General features: G+C 33.4%; 1 protein-coding gene and 1 long non-coding RNA gene across 7 annotated transcripts in view; one reads left to right on the forward strand and one right to left on the reverse strand.

Annotated features, from left to right (window-relative positions):
- The window catches only part of LOC137252482 (uncharacterized), a 613,814-nt gene that overhangs the window by 338,462 nt on the left and 259,622 nt on the right, over positions 1 to 15,730 (forward strand). The window lies entirely within an intron of this gene.
- sff (sugar-free frosting) overlaps positions 13,336 to 15,730 on the reverse strand; it is a 122,571-nt gene continuing 120,176 nt past the window's right edge. For all 6 annotated transcript variants that reach the window (XM_067788243.1, XM_067788246.1, XM_067788245.1 and 3 more), the window contains 3 exons: positions 14,963 to 15,132; positions 14,757 to 14,893; positions 13,336 to 14,527 (listed from right to left, as the gene is read on the reverse strand). In XM_067788243.1, the coding sequence (XP_067644344.1) occupies positions 14,443 to 14,527; positions 14,757 to 14,893; positions 14,963 to 15,132 (392 nt within the window). In that variant the 3' untranslated portion in view covers positions 13,336 to 14,442. The remainder of the gene's footprint in view (positions 14,528 to 14,756; positions 14,894 to 14,962; positions 15,133 to 15,730) is intronic.

The following is a 15,730-nucleotide window of genomic DNA, read 5'->3' on the forward strand; positions in this document are numbered from 1 at the left end:
CAGCTCCTACACCTCTCCCTGTAGGGGATAGCCATTCTATTCGTGTGTGTGCCAAACGGCCAGTGCCCTGTAATAGCGGCCTTGATTCTGTATATTTCATTCCTAGACCTATTTAGTAGGTCATCGGTTCATTTCTGGTTGTAGTCTGGCCATATTAATTTGGTGATTCTACAGGTGTCCGTAGAGTACCAATCGCGGATTGCTATTTTCCTTAGATAGGTGAGAATGTCTCTTTGAACTGATGTGAGTGGTCGATGCACCGCGACTGCTTCCGTGATGTCTAACGATGCTCTTTCATTTGCTATTTCATCCGACTTTTCGTTGCCTGGTTGGCTGCTTCACGTAGCACCCTCTTACAGTTATCGATGGCTTTGGAGGATGTGTATGGTGATTCTAGCGCTTTGAGTGCCGCTTGGCTGTCGGAGTATATAACTACTTCACCGTCTATCCGGTTCTGCAAAAGGAAGACGCAGGCCCTCTCTATTCCTTGCAGCTCTGCTTGGAAGATGCTGGCTGTGTTTGGAAGACGGATGGGGATTGCGACTTTTAGTTGGTTGGAGTAGACACCTGCATCGACGCCGCAGGTCAGTGTAGATTGAGGTGGCCTATTCCCTGCCAACTCTGTCGTCCGACCCATCCGTTCTAAAGGGTATCTGCATCCTGTAATTTTTGTCGAAAATCAGTGTCTTTGAGAGGTAATCTGTTGTCGAATCCACATCGGTGATGTCGGTTAGGATGTCATTGTGGCCATAACCTCTTTCCAGCATTTAGACTCCCTTAGTCTGATGGCTGTGCTGATCGCTGTATATCTGATGTGGAGGGTCAGTGGCAGCAGGTTAAGTATAACTTCCATCGGGCACGATCTAAGTGCACCTGTTACCCCTGCGCATGCTGCCCTTTGTATTTTGTCTAGTTTTTTAGTGTTGTATTGCTTATTCAGGGCAGGCCACCATGCTATGGCTCCGTGCGCCAGGATGTGCCTTATGACCGCCGTGTAGAGCCACATCATAAGTTTTGGCTTTAGCCCCCAATTTCTGCTGACTATTCTCTTGCACAAGTAGTATGCAATACACGCCTTCTCTTTTTTCGATATTGGTTTTCCAATTTCACTTGTCTATTTCGACGCCTAGGTACTTAACTCTAGTAGAGAGCGAGAGTTCCGTTCCATCTATTGAGGGTAGTCGAAAAGTTGGTATTTTTGTTCTGTTACTGAACAGTATCAGTTCTGTTTTGCTAGGGTTGATGTTGAGGCCGCACGATGTTGCCCAGGTGTGCAGTCTGCTTAGCGCGCCCTGAAGGATGTCGCTTAGCGTGGAGGGAAAAGCCCCCGAGACTGCAATGACCGCATCGTCTGCGCATGCTACTGCCTTAAATCCATTCTTGTCGAGTTCGAGTAGTATCTCGTTCAGTGCAATGACCCAGAGTAGTGGCGGGAGGACCCTGCCCTGGGAAGTACCTCTACCCACTTTGCGGGTCATTGTCACTGAGCCCATATCCGCTTGTATGGTTCTGTTTTCCAGCATTGATTGAGTCTATCCACAGATGTGGTTGTCAACTCCCGCAATTGTACCGGTGTCCATGTTGTTGAAGGCGCCTTCTATATCTAAGAAAGCTGCTAGTGTGAATTGTTTGTAGTGTAGTGATCTTTCCACAAAACCCGTTAGCTCATGGAGGGCGGTATCCGCAGATCTACCCTTCATGTAGGCGTGCTGTGCTTTTGACAGATTTGGTCCTGTTATTATTGATCTAATATAGATATCCAGAAGCCTCCCAAGTACCCTGAGCATGAAGGATGTGAGGCTTTTTGGCCTGTAGTCTTTGACGTTATCGTGTGTGCATCTGCCCGCTTTTGGCAGAAAGATTACTTTTGTTTTTCTCCAGCTTTGCGGAATATAGGTCAGGGCGATACTCGCTCTTTATACCGTTTCCAGCCAGAAGATCATTGGATTACCTAGTTTTTGTAGCATTACCGGGATAACACCATCCAGACCGGGCGATTTGAATGGAGAGAAGCCATTGATAGCAAACCTGATCTTTTCGCTGTCTATTATCCTGTCCCTGCAGAGATTCTTTTACTGGTGAAATTTAGTAGTACAAATTTTATGCGCAGCAATTTCAGAGGTGTATATAAAGTTTGACGCTTAGCATTACATATACAGTTTAAGCGTAAACGTTTATAGGTGTCAAAAAAAACACAGCTATTATTGAGATGTGCCTCTTCTACATAGATGCCACTTTTATTACGATTATGAGAAGGCTAAACGCATTAACAATTAATTATAAATATATATTTGTTTGTTTTATGTGGGACTATAGCTTCAATTAAAAAATATATATCCCGAAAACAAAACGACATCATATGGTAAAAAATCGTGACATACTTTTAGGCTGAATATTTGAAATGTACTGAAATGAACAGTTTGAGGGCCAGTCAACAGTTTGATAGATTTTAAAGCAGGACTAACATAACATTACTAAGGCTTGAACGCATATACATATATGTGTTTGTAGTTTTTTGCGGGACTAGACTAAAAGTAGATAATTTTTCAAAAAAGCTTTAACAATACAATACTTGATTAGGATAATGATATTTAATGTTGATAATGATGATTGTATATAATGATTGACAATGACAATGACTTAAGCGTTTATGATTATGAATGACAATGACTATCTATGCAAAATGCCGACATTATTTAGTTATTTTAAATTGATGTATGTATGTATGTACTATATGTAACTTTTTTGTATGTATATATGAAAGAATATGTATGTTTGTATGTATAATTAAATATATTATTTTTTGCAATAAATTGTATTTAAACGGTTGCATGATTTTAATATATTTCATTACATTTGTTTATATAAATATAGATTACAAGCTTTTATGTTTAATAATTTTTTTTTTTGGTTTAAAGCATAAGATGATTTGGGGGAGCGTTTAGAATGTAGTGAGCGAGAGATAGGCGTAAAAATTTGTAGCTTAATTTAAAGCAATTTGGTGGCGTTGAAAGGTTTTTATTATTGTTTATTTCTTTTATTTGTTTAATTTTTTTTAAGTGGCATTAGTTTTTTAGAAGAATTTTTCAGAAATGTATGAAAATCTTAAACTGTATGTAAATGTAAATGGAGTGTTGTGGCGAATATTAGCAATTCCGATCCAACACTGTGCCGCTAGTAATTAAATGCTGCAGATCTAGAACAGCAATCTAAGCAGATGCAACAACAACACTGAAAGAAAAAAACTGGTAAAATCAACCGAAATACGGGTCAATTCAACCGAAATTTCTGTTAATTTTTATCCATCGCAACAAGATGTTGAATAAACTGCGCACAAATCGTTGATTCGTAATTGACCGTTTTAGTTGTCAAATGAAAAAAAAAGTTGTTGAGACAGTGTTGTACGAAAGTACCTATGTAGCTATATACATAAATAAATTTAAGGCGCGATAACCTCCGAAGAGATCTAAGGCCGAGCTTCTCTTCCAATTTGCGTCGTGCTCCTCTTGATTTTCCCTACAAATTGGCCGGACGGGACCTACATGTTTTATGCCGACTCCAAACGGCATCTGCAAAGCAGATGAGTTTTCACTGAGAGCTTTTCATGGCAAAAATACACTCGGAGCGCTAGCCAAACACTGCCGAGGGGCGACCCGCTTAGAAAAAATTTCTTCTAATTGAAAAACCTTATTTCTAAAATTTTGATGTTGCTTTTCCCGGGGTGCGAACCCAGGGCATACGGTGTGGCAAGCGGAGCACGCTACCATCACACCACGGTGGCACTTACTAACCGAACGTCAATTGGACTTACATCAAATATGCTGGCGCACATTAAACATTATACACTTTATTATTTTGTTTTATTAAACGCACTTTCACCAAATTTTATATTTTATAATTTATTTAATTTATAGTTTTGAACTTCGCTTTGCAAATAGAAATGAAAATAGTAGTCACAAAACTGATTCTCAATTCATTCAGTTGCAGCTCAGCTCATTCGCAATTTCTTCTCTCGCATGTAGTTGCCACACTTGATTGTTTCGAACAAAACTTGTATAAATGTTTGACATAACATCTCAAATAGAGAACTTGTAAGTTATGGAAAAGTAAAGGGTCAAATCGCTAGAATGTAGTTCACCACTGGAGTAACTTTACATGTAATTCGGCAAGTTTAATTTTGCGCAATTTTGCATTTCGCTTGGAGGAGAAGTTGCAAAATTGTATCAGATAAATAGGTGTCCCGGTATCTCATAATTTTTTGCACAGTAAATTCAAAAAAGGTTTTTTCGTTTTGTATTGATAACTGAAAAACTAGTTTTTTGTTGTTTTCCCATTTTGTGTGTTTTTTGGATTTGGTGGTTTTCTTATTTTGGTATTGTTTTTTTAACAAGTGGCACCATCGTCAAAAGTACAAAGTAGAAAGCGCAGTGAGCGTAAAATTCTCTTTGAAATTTGCTCATGTATTGACTGTTGATCGCTGTTGAAATGACCAGTGAGATCAGTTGTGTTAACAGAAAAATCAGTTAGATTGACCAGGAATCTGTCAATTTTACAGAATTTTGTTAACTTAAGAGGGACAATTTCTCTTCTGTTGATTAGTCATTTGTTCGTTTGACAAAGAACTCGGTCGAATTAACCATAATTCGATCAATTTCGCCGAATTTCCGTTAAGTCAAGAACAACAGAACCGATTTGTTGATTTTACTAGCACCATTTCTTTCAGTGAAGCAGTTACGTACACACAGCAACAAAGAGCGCAGACGATGACGGACATAGAAGTTGGGTCCAAATATCTGCACAAACGTCCACAATGTGAGTAATGTCGTCTGCGCTCTTTGTTGCTGTTTACATGTGTGCGTAACTGGTTGTTGTCGCATTTGCTAAGATTAATGTTGTGGAGTGAAGCATTTATTTACTAGCGGCATAATGATGGGTCGTCGGAATTGCTAATATTCTCCACAGTATGCAGGCATATGTGTGTAGTTGTTGATTTGGCTACAAAACATTTATTAATGATTTACCGAATTTGAATTGTTTCCTTTTTATAAAAAATATTTTTTAATTTTAAATATTTATTCTAATAACTTGAATGTTTTTTTTATTTTTACACCAATTTATAAATGAATTTTTAAATATATAATTTTTTTTAAATTTACATTGTTTTTAATAAAAAATGTAATAAGTAAAATAAATAAATTTGAATATGCCTAAAACTGTCCACTTTACACTATTTATATACCTTTTTTTTTAATTTTTAGATAAAACAAATCTTTACGTTTTTGTTACATGTATATTAATGTGCTTTACACTGCATTTTTCTGTTTATGCAAATTGTTCTTTCTATTTACTTTGCTCGCCATTATTTATCGGTAATGATGTAAATGAGTAAGTACTTTAATGTATTTTGGCTTAGTATGTGTGAGCTGTTGTTATTTTATTACACATTATTTATTTTTCATGTTTACACAAGTATAAATACATGTTTATTTATTTAAGTATACTTATACAGCTGTGTGCATAAAAAACAGCAAATTAGTAAAAAAATGTTTTTTTTGTTTACAACAAAACTTTTTCATAAATCCTATAGCGAAAACTTAATGTTTTTTGCATTTTAAAATTTGCAAAAGAATTTATTGCAAAGTAAAAGTGTATATACATAGTTTTCAGCAACGTTTAGCCCAGTCTTTTAAAATTTTGTTTAAACAAAGGTGGAAATTTAGTGCCGCTTGTTTTTTTGTTTTTTTTTGAAGTTTATTATATCTGAAAATTATCACAATATATTCTTCAATCATGCAGCTGGCAAAATCTTTGCAAGACTTTTGCTGCTTGTTTTATGCGCACAGCTGTAGTTATGAATGCGTTTCTGTAGTAGCGAACACGAAAATTGCAGATAAAAATTTTAACAAACTTTGACAGTTGAATTCTGAGTTTCCTGGTTTTAATACTTTAAAAAGGCATTTCTATGAATTTTGAAACTCAAACTATGAAATCCAATGCCGCAAACGTTTTCGAAAAAAATCGAAAAAGTTCAAAAATTTCTGCATTTTTTGGGGTATGTATTTTTGTAGCTCAATCATTTAGGCAGTGCTGTTCAAAAATTTTTATATTGAAGTGCAAACCACGATAGATATAACAAATTATATGTACACTGAAACTTTTTTAAATTAAAAAAAAAAAATAAACAAATTTATTTAAGTGCTTAAAGAATTTTGACGGTAATAATTGAGCCCTTTATTTTGAAAGTGGTATAAGTCATTTCCAACTCATGCATTGTTATTTCTGAACGAACGCACATATAGATGATTCTACAATTATATACTAATAATAAGAATTGTGCATCTTTTGGCTATTGGACTCTAACAAACAGGAGGCGAGGAGAGATACCAACAAATTACACCTGAACTTAAACGACATGAAATGACTTATACCACTTTCAAAATAAACGGCTCAATTATGAATAAATTTTGTATAAAATTTTTCTCAGTGCAACAATATTTTTGAAAACTGTTTGTTGACAATTTGTTAATGTAAAGTTGAATATCATATTGAAGTGCCTTGGTTTCATATGGAAGTGCTTTTTCTTTGCACTTTAAGATGAAATTTAGGCACTTTCATATGAATCGAATTTATATGTGAGGGCATATGGGAGTGCTATGAAATTTTTTTTTTAATTCAAAGTGTGAATTTGTATCTGTGCCAATTCTTCAGTGCAAAACAAAAACAAAAGTGCTATAAGTGTATAGGGGTTGAGCCGCTCTGATTTTCAGTCTAGCATAGTATAAGTTATGGTCGCTTCTGTCCCATATAGCAGGACGGGTACGACGAGTGACTTGTAGAGTATGATTTTCGTTCGCCGAGAGAGAACTTTACTTTTAAATTGCCTACCTAGTCCAAAGTAGCATTTATTGGCAAGATTGATTCTTCGCTGGATTTCAGTGCTGATGTTGTTGCTAGTTTTGATGCTGGTTCCCAAATAAACGAAGTCTTTTACAATTTCGAAATTATGGCTGCCAACAGTAGCGTGGTTTCCAAGGCGCGTATGCGCTGACTCTTTGCTCGATGACAGCAGGTACTTCGTTTTGTCCTCATTCACCATCAAACCCATCTTTACCGCTTCTTTTTCCAGTTTGGAGAAAGCAGAACTAACAGCGCGGGTGTCTAGGCCGATGATATCAAGGGCAGAAGCATGGACCATAACAACAGCAGATGAAGCGGCTTTGGTAGTGTTCGAGAGGTAATTTCTTCGAAAGATTTATGGACTTCTACGCGTTGGCGATGGCGAGTGACGAAGAAGATTTAATGATGAGCTGTACAAGCTATACGCAGACATCAACATAGTCCAGCGAATTAAAATGCAGCGGCTGCGCTGTCTGGGCCATGTTATGCGAATGAAAGATAATGCTCCGGCCAAGAAAGTGTTTCTATCGGAGCCCGCGTATGGAAGCAGAGGTAGAGGGTGGCCTCCACTCCGTTGGAAGGACCAGGTGGAAAACGATTTAAACTCCCTTGGTGTGACCAATTGGCGCCGGTTGGCGGAGCGAAAGAGCGACTGGCGCGCCTTGTTGAACTGGCATAACCGTTAAGACGGTTAAGCGTCAATTAAGTAAGTAAGTATAAGTTATATGTTTTTTTTTATTTTTAATAACTAGGATTTTTATAGACTAAAATGGATTGAGCTACAAAACGGCATACTCAAAAGAAATTTTGAAACTCAAAATAAAAATTTCGAAAATTTCTCTAATTATCGAATTTTTTCGAAAACCTCTTTGGGCTTAGTTCGAATATTTACAGTTAAAAAATTCATGAAAATTTTTTCGTAAATCATCGAAAGTAAAAAATTTAATTGATAAATTTTATAAAAAGTGCCGCTACTATTTTCGAGTTCGCTGCTGTAAATGTATTTATGAGTTATTAGCACGAAAGCACAATATGTAATGATTTTATGTAAATATAGAGTAAATACAAAAATATTTTTTTAATTACATGTTACATATGAATAGGTATCTGTATATGTAAGTAAGCATGTTTGTATATTTTTATGTAATTTTCTATGAACAGTGAATGCATTTGCACATGATTGCAGGTAAAAATGTATGTATGTACATATATATATATGATAAATGCAAATTAAGTTTTTTGTTGATACAATAATTTTGTTACATAAACATACTATGATGAGAATTTGTATGGTGTATGCTTTTTATGATTTTGATGATTTAATAACTTTTTCATATGTATAAATTGGTAATGTCCTTTGTTCGGTGAGATTAATGTTGTGGCATTTTTTTGCTTTAACGTTTTGGAAATGTTTATTCAATGTTTATTAAATGTGACATGAACTTTAAATCAGAGAAAAAGGCCATAAAACTTATCTAGGAAAATAGAAAAATCGAGTTGTCCTTCAAAAATATATAAGATTGAAATTAACTCGCAATATTTTCCAAAAAGGCCCCGTAATGGTCCCAATATAATGGCGACAAAAGTAATCAAATGGTACTAGAAGAGTTCTTGAAACCGTATAAAGTTTTTGGAACCGTATAAAGCGAACCAATCACAAGTGACAATTGATATTCACAAAACAAAAAATGGGAAATAACTACCAAATTAACTCGAAAACAACCCCACAATCAAGCAAACTGATATATACACTGTGTCAAAGTTATTGAGCAGATAAACCGAACTCATATTATAACGGCACCAAGGGGAATTGAAACAAGGACCTTCAGTGTGATAGGAAAGCACGTTATCTTCACACCCTCACACAACACCGAGTGTTTAACTACCATGAGAAGCTTCTCAGCGAAACTTGATCTGCCTTGTAGACGCCTATCGGGGCCGATATAAAACATGTAGGTCCCATCCCGGAAATTAGTACGAGGTATATTGCCGAGCTATTATTATTATAAAATATTTTCAAAGTGATCCGGAACTAATATCAAAAACCGTAGCGAAGCCATTTTGAACTTTAGTTGACTGTTTTGAAATTATCGCAAACACTTTCTAAAAGAGTACCGCACAAGTTCTGAAAACAGAAGGAAAAATATTAAAGAATTGGTCCTCAAATTGTTTTTAAATTGTTGCTTCTATTTACAGCTAAAGAAAAGCAACACAAATCCGAAATGGCAGCGACGTAACTGAAGAAGAAAGCATAACAGCTTATACAATGAGATATGTCCTACTATACTACTACACTTGGATAGGTGGTTTCTCAGGTTTTAGTAGATGTAATCACTCTTTGCATATTTCAGTATGATTTTCGCTTTTAAAATTGCCATAAGCAACCGCTACAAAGAAGCGACTGCCTCAGTCAGCCTAAAAAACCCCCTAGCCATGCGAACTAGTGCAAAAAGGTGCTAGTACCGGCATATACCAAATACATATCTGACGGCAAAGAATTGATTATATCCATAGGATTTGCTATGAGTGTTTCAGTAATACTATGCCAAGGCAGCCTTTAGATCAATTAACAACCAGGCGATTTACCATACCAAGTTATATGCACCCATATCCCACAATTTTTGGTAAACTGTGTACCGCACCATATGTACGTATTGCTCAACTGTGTTTTTAGATGCTAACTACACCTTTCATTGGGATCATCACCTCTCTTCTCAACCAACCCGCTCTTATAGTACTAAAGAGTGTGTGTAGGTTGATCTTGGCAAACAAATTACTGTAGTTTATTTCAGAAGAGGCGCCCGAGTAGGAACCTGTTTTATCAGATGACAGTAACTAAAAATACTACTAAAGAGGTTCTTCGTACAAATAACTAGAAAATTTAACAAACATTGCTATGAGAGTATCACAACCTCGAATGCCAGCTTACAAATTTGTATTTATAGAAGGAAAAATGGATGATAGCAGAGGAGAGAAACACAAAAACAATATCCAAAATCTCCGTAAAACCGTAGATATGAGCCAGCAAAGAACCGGAGAAAGGACAATGGTCTCAGTATACCCAAAAGCAAGCAGAGCGTTTGCTTCTTAAAGTGGGCTCTCTGGTGGAAGAAACTCATTGAGAGATTAGTACATATATGACAAATCGACTTGATATTCATAGTTTGTATTTTGCTATTGTTAAGAATATAATTTTTTACTAGCTCAACAGTTTCTTAACTACATTATTGGCTATCCGTTATTTTGCATTTAGTAAATAATCTCGGTTTTAGTTACAAATATGAATCAGTTCAATACTAAACAGTCCATTTCATTTATCAAGCCTTTCTTATAGAAAGTAGAAATAAATTTGAGAAAAGTGAGAATGTGTTTCAAGAGAATAGTCCAAATGTGAATTTCTTCCCTCCGCATATATTCGTTTGGACGTTTTAGAAAACTGATTTGTTTCTTTGTAATACCATGAAAACATTTTGAATTATTTTTCGGTTTCAAGTGTCAAGAGAAGTTCTAATTCCTTTTTACACATAATATCAATTTTCCTCGCTAATGCAATGCCTTATTATTTTTCTTAGTTTTATCATGCCTAGTTTGAATCAAAAATTTTAAATGTACACTTTTACAAAAAACATAATAATACTTTTGCAATACAAATTGAATTTTTATTTATTTTAGTTTTGGACGGTTATATTTATTTTATTTGTGGGGTTGGTATTCGTGCAACTGCGCTTAGTCGGGAATTTTATTTACCAGTTTATAATGATTGACTTTTATGATAGAAAATTTACTGCATATACTTTTCTTAATTACATCAAATGTGGACTTCATAAATTATAGGCAAGAAGGCAAAAAAAAATCGTGCACTGTTTTCGGTGGAGCTGGTTAAATTGTTCATTTGTCTTTTTATTATATAAAGCTACGAGAAATTATTGAACATATAAACTTATAAGGTAACTTATTTGTAATCCCAGTTTAATTGTAATCATTATGAGGGCTGCTTAATTAATTAATTATTTAAAGGTTTGATTAACGGCTTTTCCAGTTAGTCAATTGCTTGAGTTATGTTGATTTTATATTAAAAAAAAAATAATCAATATAATTTTCCTTTTTTTTTGATAATCACAAGGCAAATTGATTAGTCAGTCATATTTTCGCATAAAGTGAATTGTAGGATTTGCTGCATGTTCGAAAAGGAAATATAACAAACTTCAGGATGTGACACTAATAAATTAACTAAATATGATTACGAATCGAAAATGGATAATTTAACTAATCACAAATTAATCAGTTGATTAACTTCAACATTAATCAGAGAAAAAATTGTGTAATCTTATTTTTTAATGAAAACAAATACAATTAATCAGCTGATTAACTTACATTTTAATTACACTTTTGTAAATCGAAACATAATTAATTTGATTAAAAAGAAAATTTATGTCTATTTATGCATTTTTTTACCAATCTCACAGTCATAAAAATTATTTATTGAAGATTTCTTAACTTTAGTGCGCGAAGTCTTCAATTAGTTATTTTGGACTAAGCAGTAATCTTAAAGGATAATGGCGAAAATATGATTAATCAGTCTTTTTGATTAATAAGAAAAATTAATGATTAAATGATTTTAAACTGTTAAGCCCTGTCTCTCCTTGACTTGCTCTGCACGTTAAAAAGAAACATAAATTTAATTAATAAAAAATGTATTATATTAACAATGAAATTCAAAATGAAGTTTTTTTTTTAATAATTGCAAATCAATTCGAATAATCGTTAAATAAACTAAACAATTTTACAATTAGAAAGAAAAAAAAAATTTATAAAAAATGGGTTAATCAATTGATTATATTAAGTACGAAAGTCAATATTTTAAATCAAAGATATTATCTATTCGGCAATTCAAATATTTTAAACGAACTGAAAATGATTTAACTAAACGCGCAAATATGTTTTATATTATTTGGTAATTCAAATATTTTGAATTAATTGAAAATAAATTTAAGTAATCATTGAATTAACTAACAAAGCAATTTTTCATAAAAAAAAAATAATAATTAAAAAGTTAAAACAAAGTTATTTTTGATATTATACATGCAAGTGTAAGTTAAAAATAAACGATTTATGTTCATCAAAAAAAAAAAAAAAAAAAAAAGTTATAATAATATACATAAATACATTTATTAAAAATAATTAAAGTTGTTATTAGATCATATTGAAATAAAGGTAATTAATTGTTAATTGACTAATTATTCTTTATAAACACAATAACTCAAAAATTACTTATGACACTGTACGTTGGAGGTCTTCATAAGGGAGGCGCGATTATTTGTTTAATAAAAATGTTGGATTAATCTCTTTTCCAGTTTTTCAACATTAAGCTTTTGTATTTAAGTTTAAATCTATCTAAGTTTACGCAATTAATCTTACATTCCATTCATCAAATAGCAAAATAATTGTGTAATCACATCCCTAGTCAATTAAAAATTAGATTATTTTTTAAATTTATGAATAATCGATAACGTTGTGTTAAGATTAATTTATTTAAAAGAAATTTAATTGAATTAATAACTTTGAATGGTTAATAAATTATTTTAAGAAAATACATAGAGTATAAATCTTTTAAAATGTGAAAGCAATGAGCTTTAGTTATTAAATGGTAACTTGATTATGACAAGTCTTTATTAAAGGCTCTACGATCAGTTTGTTACTCGAAATATGTGATAAATCACAACAACGTAATTTAAAATTTTGAGCTATCCCAATTCCAGCTTACCCTATTAACCACAGATTCGATATATTAATTTGCAAAATAATCGATTAATTATTTAAATTTTCTGTATAATCGAGAACGATCTTTTTGGATTAATCAAAAAGATATTTATTTGAATGAATTAATAAACGTTATTCATCAACTAATTATTTTTAAAAAATGCATAGACTATAAAGAATTAAAAAATGCAAGCATTGATTTTTAAACATTAAAATTGAATTAGATTGATTAATTGAGCAAATATTTATTCAGCTAACTTTATTAAACAAATGAAGACGCAACCCTAATCATAATGATTACAAATAATTAGTTTACAGTTATGGTTAATAGGGATTCGTTATATAAATTTTTGAAAACTCGTACCAATGCGCAAGCAGAAAAGGAAGCAAATTTTGCCGACTACCTTTACCATTTTAATGCGCTTATATAAAGCTTTACAAACCATTCACTTTCGTCAAAAAATACTGCATATATTTGTTTATTTATTTTATATAACTTTATAATTTTTTTTAATTTAAACTAGTTAGCAATCTAAATTTCATTTCATTTAATACTATGCTTTCATATATATATATATATATATAATTACAAACTTTCGTTTCTATGCAGCTTTTTCCTCTATGGAGCTTTTCAGTGTAGATTAGTCAATTCATGCTTTTTAAATTTTGTGATTTGTTTTTTTCACTTTCCAATAGTTTGAAAATTTCAAACTTATTCTAATGCATGAAGCTTTAAGTAACATTACAGCAACTATTGATTTTCTTACGCAGTGTGCTTTTGTATTAAGTGAAATTCTGCTTAACATAAAATATCAGCGCGGCGGCAACAATGTGTGTTTTGTATGTGGTTAGAGGATAAATTAAAAATAATATTTTAAACACAAATTTGAGCAGCTTTGGTTTTTGGAAATTAGGAAAGCTTTTACCGATGTGAAGTCTAAAAAGAAAAAGTTGGTTGATTCGGAAGCATTCAACGGTAAAACTTATCCCTATTAATAAGGAGTAGGTAAGAAAACCCATTTCATATTTTGTGGAGAAGTAATGTTGTTGCCCTCTCTGTTTATGTTGAAAATTCTTGAAAGCTTTGAAAGAGCTTTTTAACTTGAACTTTGTCTCATAAATTTCAATGTCTGAAAACTTCGCTATTTATGGCCCATAGTAGTAACAACTTTTTTGTAGACATTTTACATACATGTGCATATATTTCCCACACCGCTACAATGATGGCAGTTTAAACACATTCTGCCCTTTGTTTGAAAGCTTCGAAAACTGGATGGTGAAAGCTCATTTGCCGTTTTTGTTTGTGAAATTTCACCTTTCGCAAAAGTTTCCGTTTCTACATTTTTTAAAGAAAGCAGTTTAAAATTTCCAAATTATGAAGCTATATAAGCTTGAAAGCTTCATAGCATGAAAGCTCCACAACTTATTAATTCAAACCATCAGTTTTGTAAAAATAATAAAAAGCTAAAAAAGCTCTGAAAGCACAACACATGAAAAGTTGAAAAACTGCATGAAAAAAAGAACCAAATAAGCTTAATCTTAATTTGTATAGCAAAAAATTCAAAGCTTTTTCCTCACTACCAATTCTGTTATTATCACATACATAATTTGAATCTAATTAAGTGTCGATTTAAGTTGTATTTAAATTTATTAAATAATACTATTGTTAAGTAACTCGTAATTGTAAGACTGTAGTATCGTTAGTTTTATTGTTTCTTTTTTTTTGTGTTTTTTTGAACAAAATTACTTTTATATAAAAATGTAACTAAATCAGAGAAATAATTCTCATGCTATTGCACTCCCTGACATTGTTGCCGCCTGACGATCACTCTGCAAATCACGATTGCGTTCGTGCTGCTCAGTTTCGGAACTGAAAAAATTAAAAGAAAAGATAACACAAATTAATATTTGTACTCTTGAAATATTATAAATCAGGAGCAAACGAGAGCTAAGAAAGAGAGATAGAGAGAGTTGGGAGTGTTTTTACAAAAAAAAAAAAAAAAAAAAAAAACAATTTTAAAGAAAGGGATAACCCTACTTTGCATCAATATTTTTTCTCCGCTATTCTCTTTCTCTCTGGTAACACCCCTTTTACTTACTTTGAGCGCACTGCTATTGGACTACTGGGCACAAGATCTACCGGCGGTGCATTGTTATTATTTGTAGTTGATGCCCGACGACCATTGCCCGATTTGAAAACAAATATCGAGTCATTTTCAATTTCATTTTCAATTTGCTAAATAATGAAATACACGATTGAAGTTATATTAATTTATAAAAAGTACCTTTAATATTTGTAACTTACTTGACGTTTATAGGATAAACGTTCACTAGACACCGAACCACACGACGAACTCTCCGATACGGCTTGCGTAACAGTGGCCACTGTCGGTGGACTACTCGGTCCGGGAAAACGCTTTGAACAAACTTGGGATTGTATGTGTTCACAGATGCGACGGAAACGGCGTATGTTACCTGCAGAAGAGAAAAAATGTGTTTTAGATTAACGAGATGAGCTATCTTTTTTAAGAGTTTCAGTATTCCCTCGTGTGCTTAAGGCTTTAGCAGGCATCGCTCAGTTATTTTTTAGATATAAAAGTTGGAGAAGGAGGACAAAAGTTAATACATATTTAGGCATACGGCTGTGCGCGATCTGGCATACGTTTTTTGGAGATACGTGTGTACCGAGACCGGATTTCTTTCGATTTGTTCTGGAAAAATCTGAATAGGTAATCATGTAATTACCGGATGGATGCTCCTCATCATCCTCGGAAATAGGTTTTCAGTATGTTGAAAAGCGCCGCGTGGACTCCCATTTAACATTGTTATAACCAACATCAATAGAGATGAATGATCGTTAGGAAAATCAATGTGTTCGGGAGGTCGCCATCCATGCACTTCTGCTAGAAGATGCTTGTTACCAAACAGAAGGTAGTGTCCACCACCAAGGCCCATCTGTACAAGAGCCGACTACTGTTTGCCAGGGAAATTTCGTACTCCGCACAGACCGCAATGTCCAGTGCACCAGTGACCGCTCTAGCTTAAATATTCGCGGGATCGTTTTTCAGGATTT

The sequence above is a fragment of the Eurosta solidaginis genome, chromosome 5, assembly GCF_040869045.1.
Source record: "Eurosta solidaginis isolate ZX-2024a chromosome 5, ASM4086904v1, whole genome shotgun sequence".
NCBI classification, from domain to species: domain Eukaryota; kingdom Metazoa; phylum Arthropoda; class Insecta; order Diptera; family Tephritidae; genus Eurosta; species Eurosta solidaginis.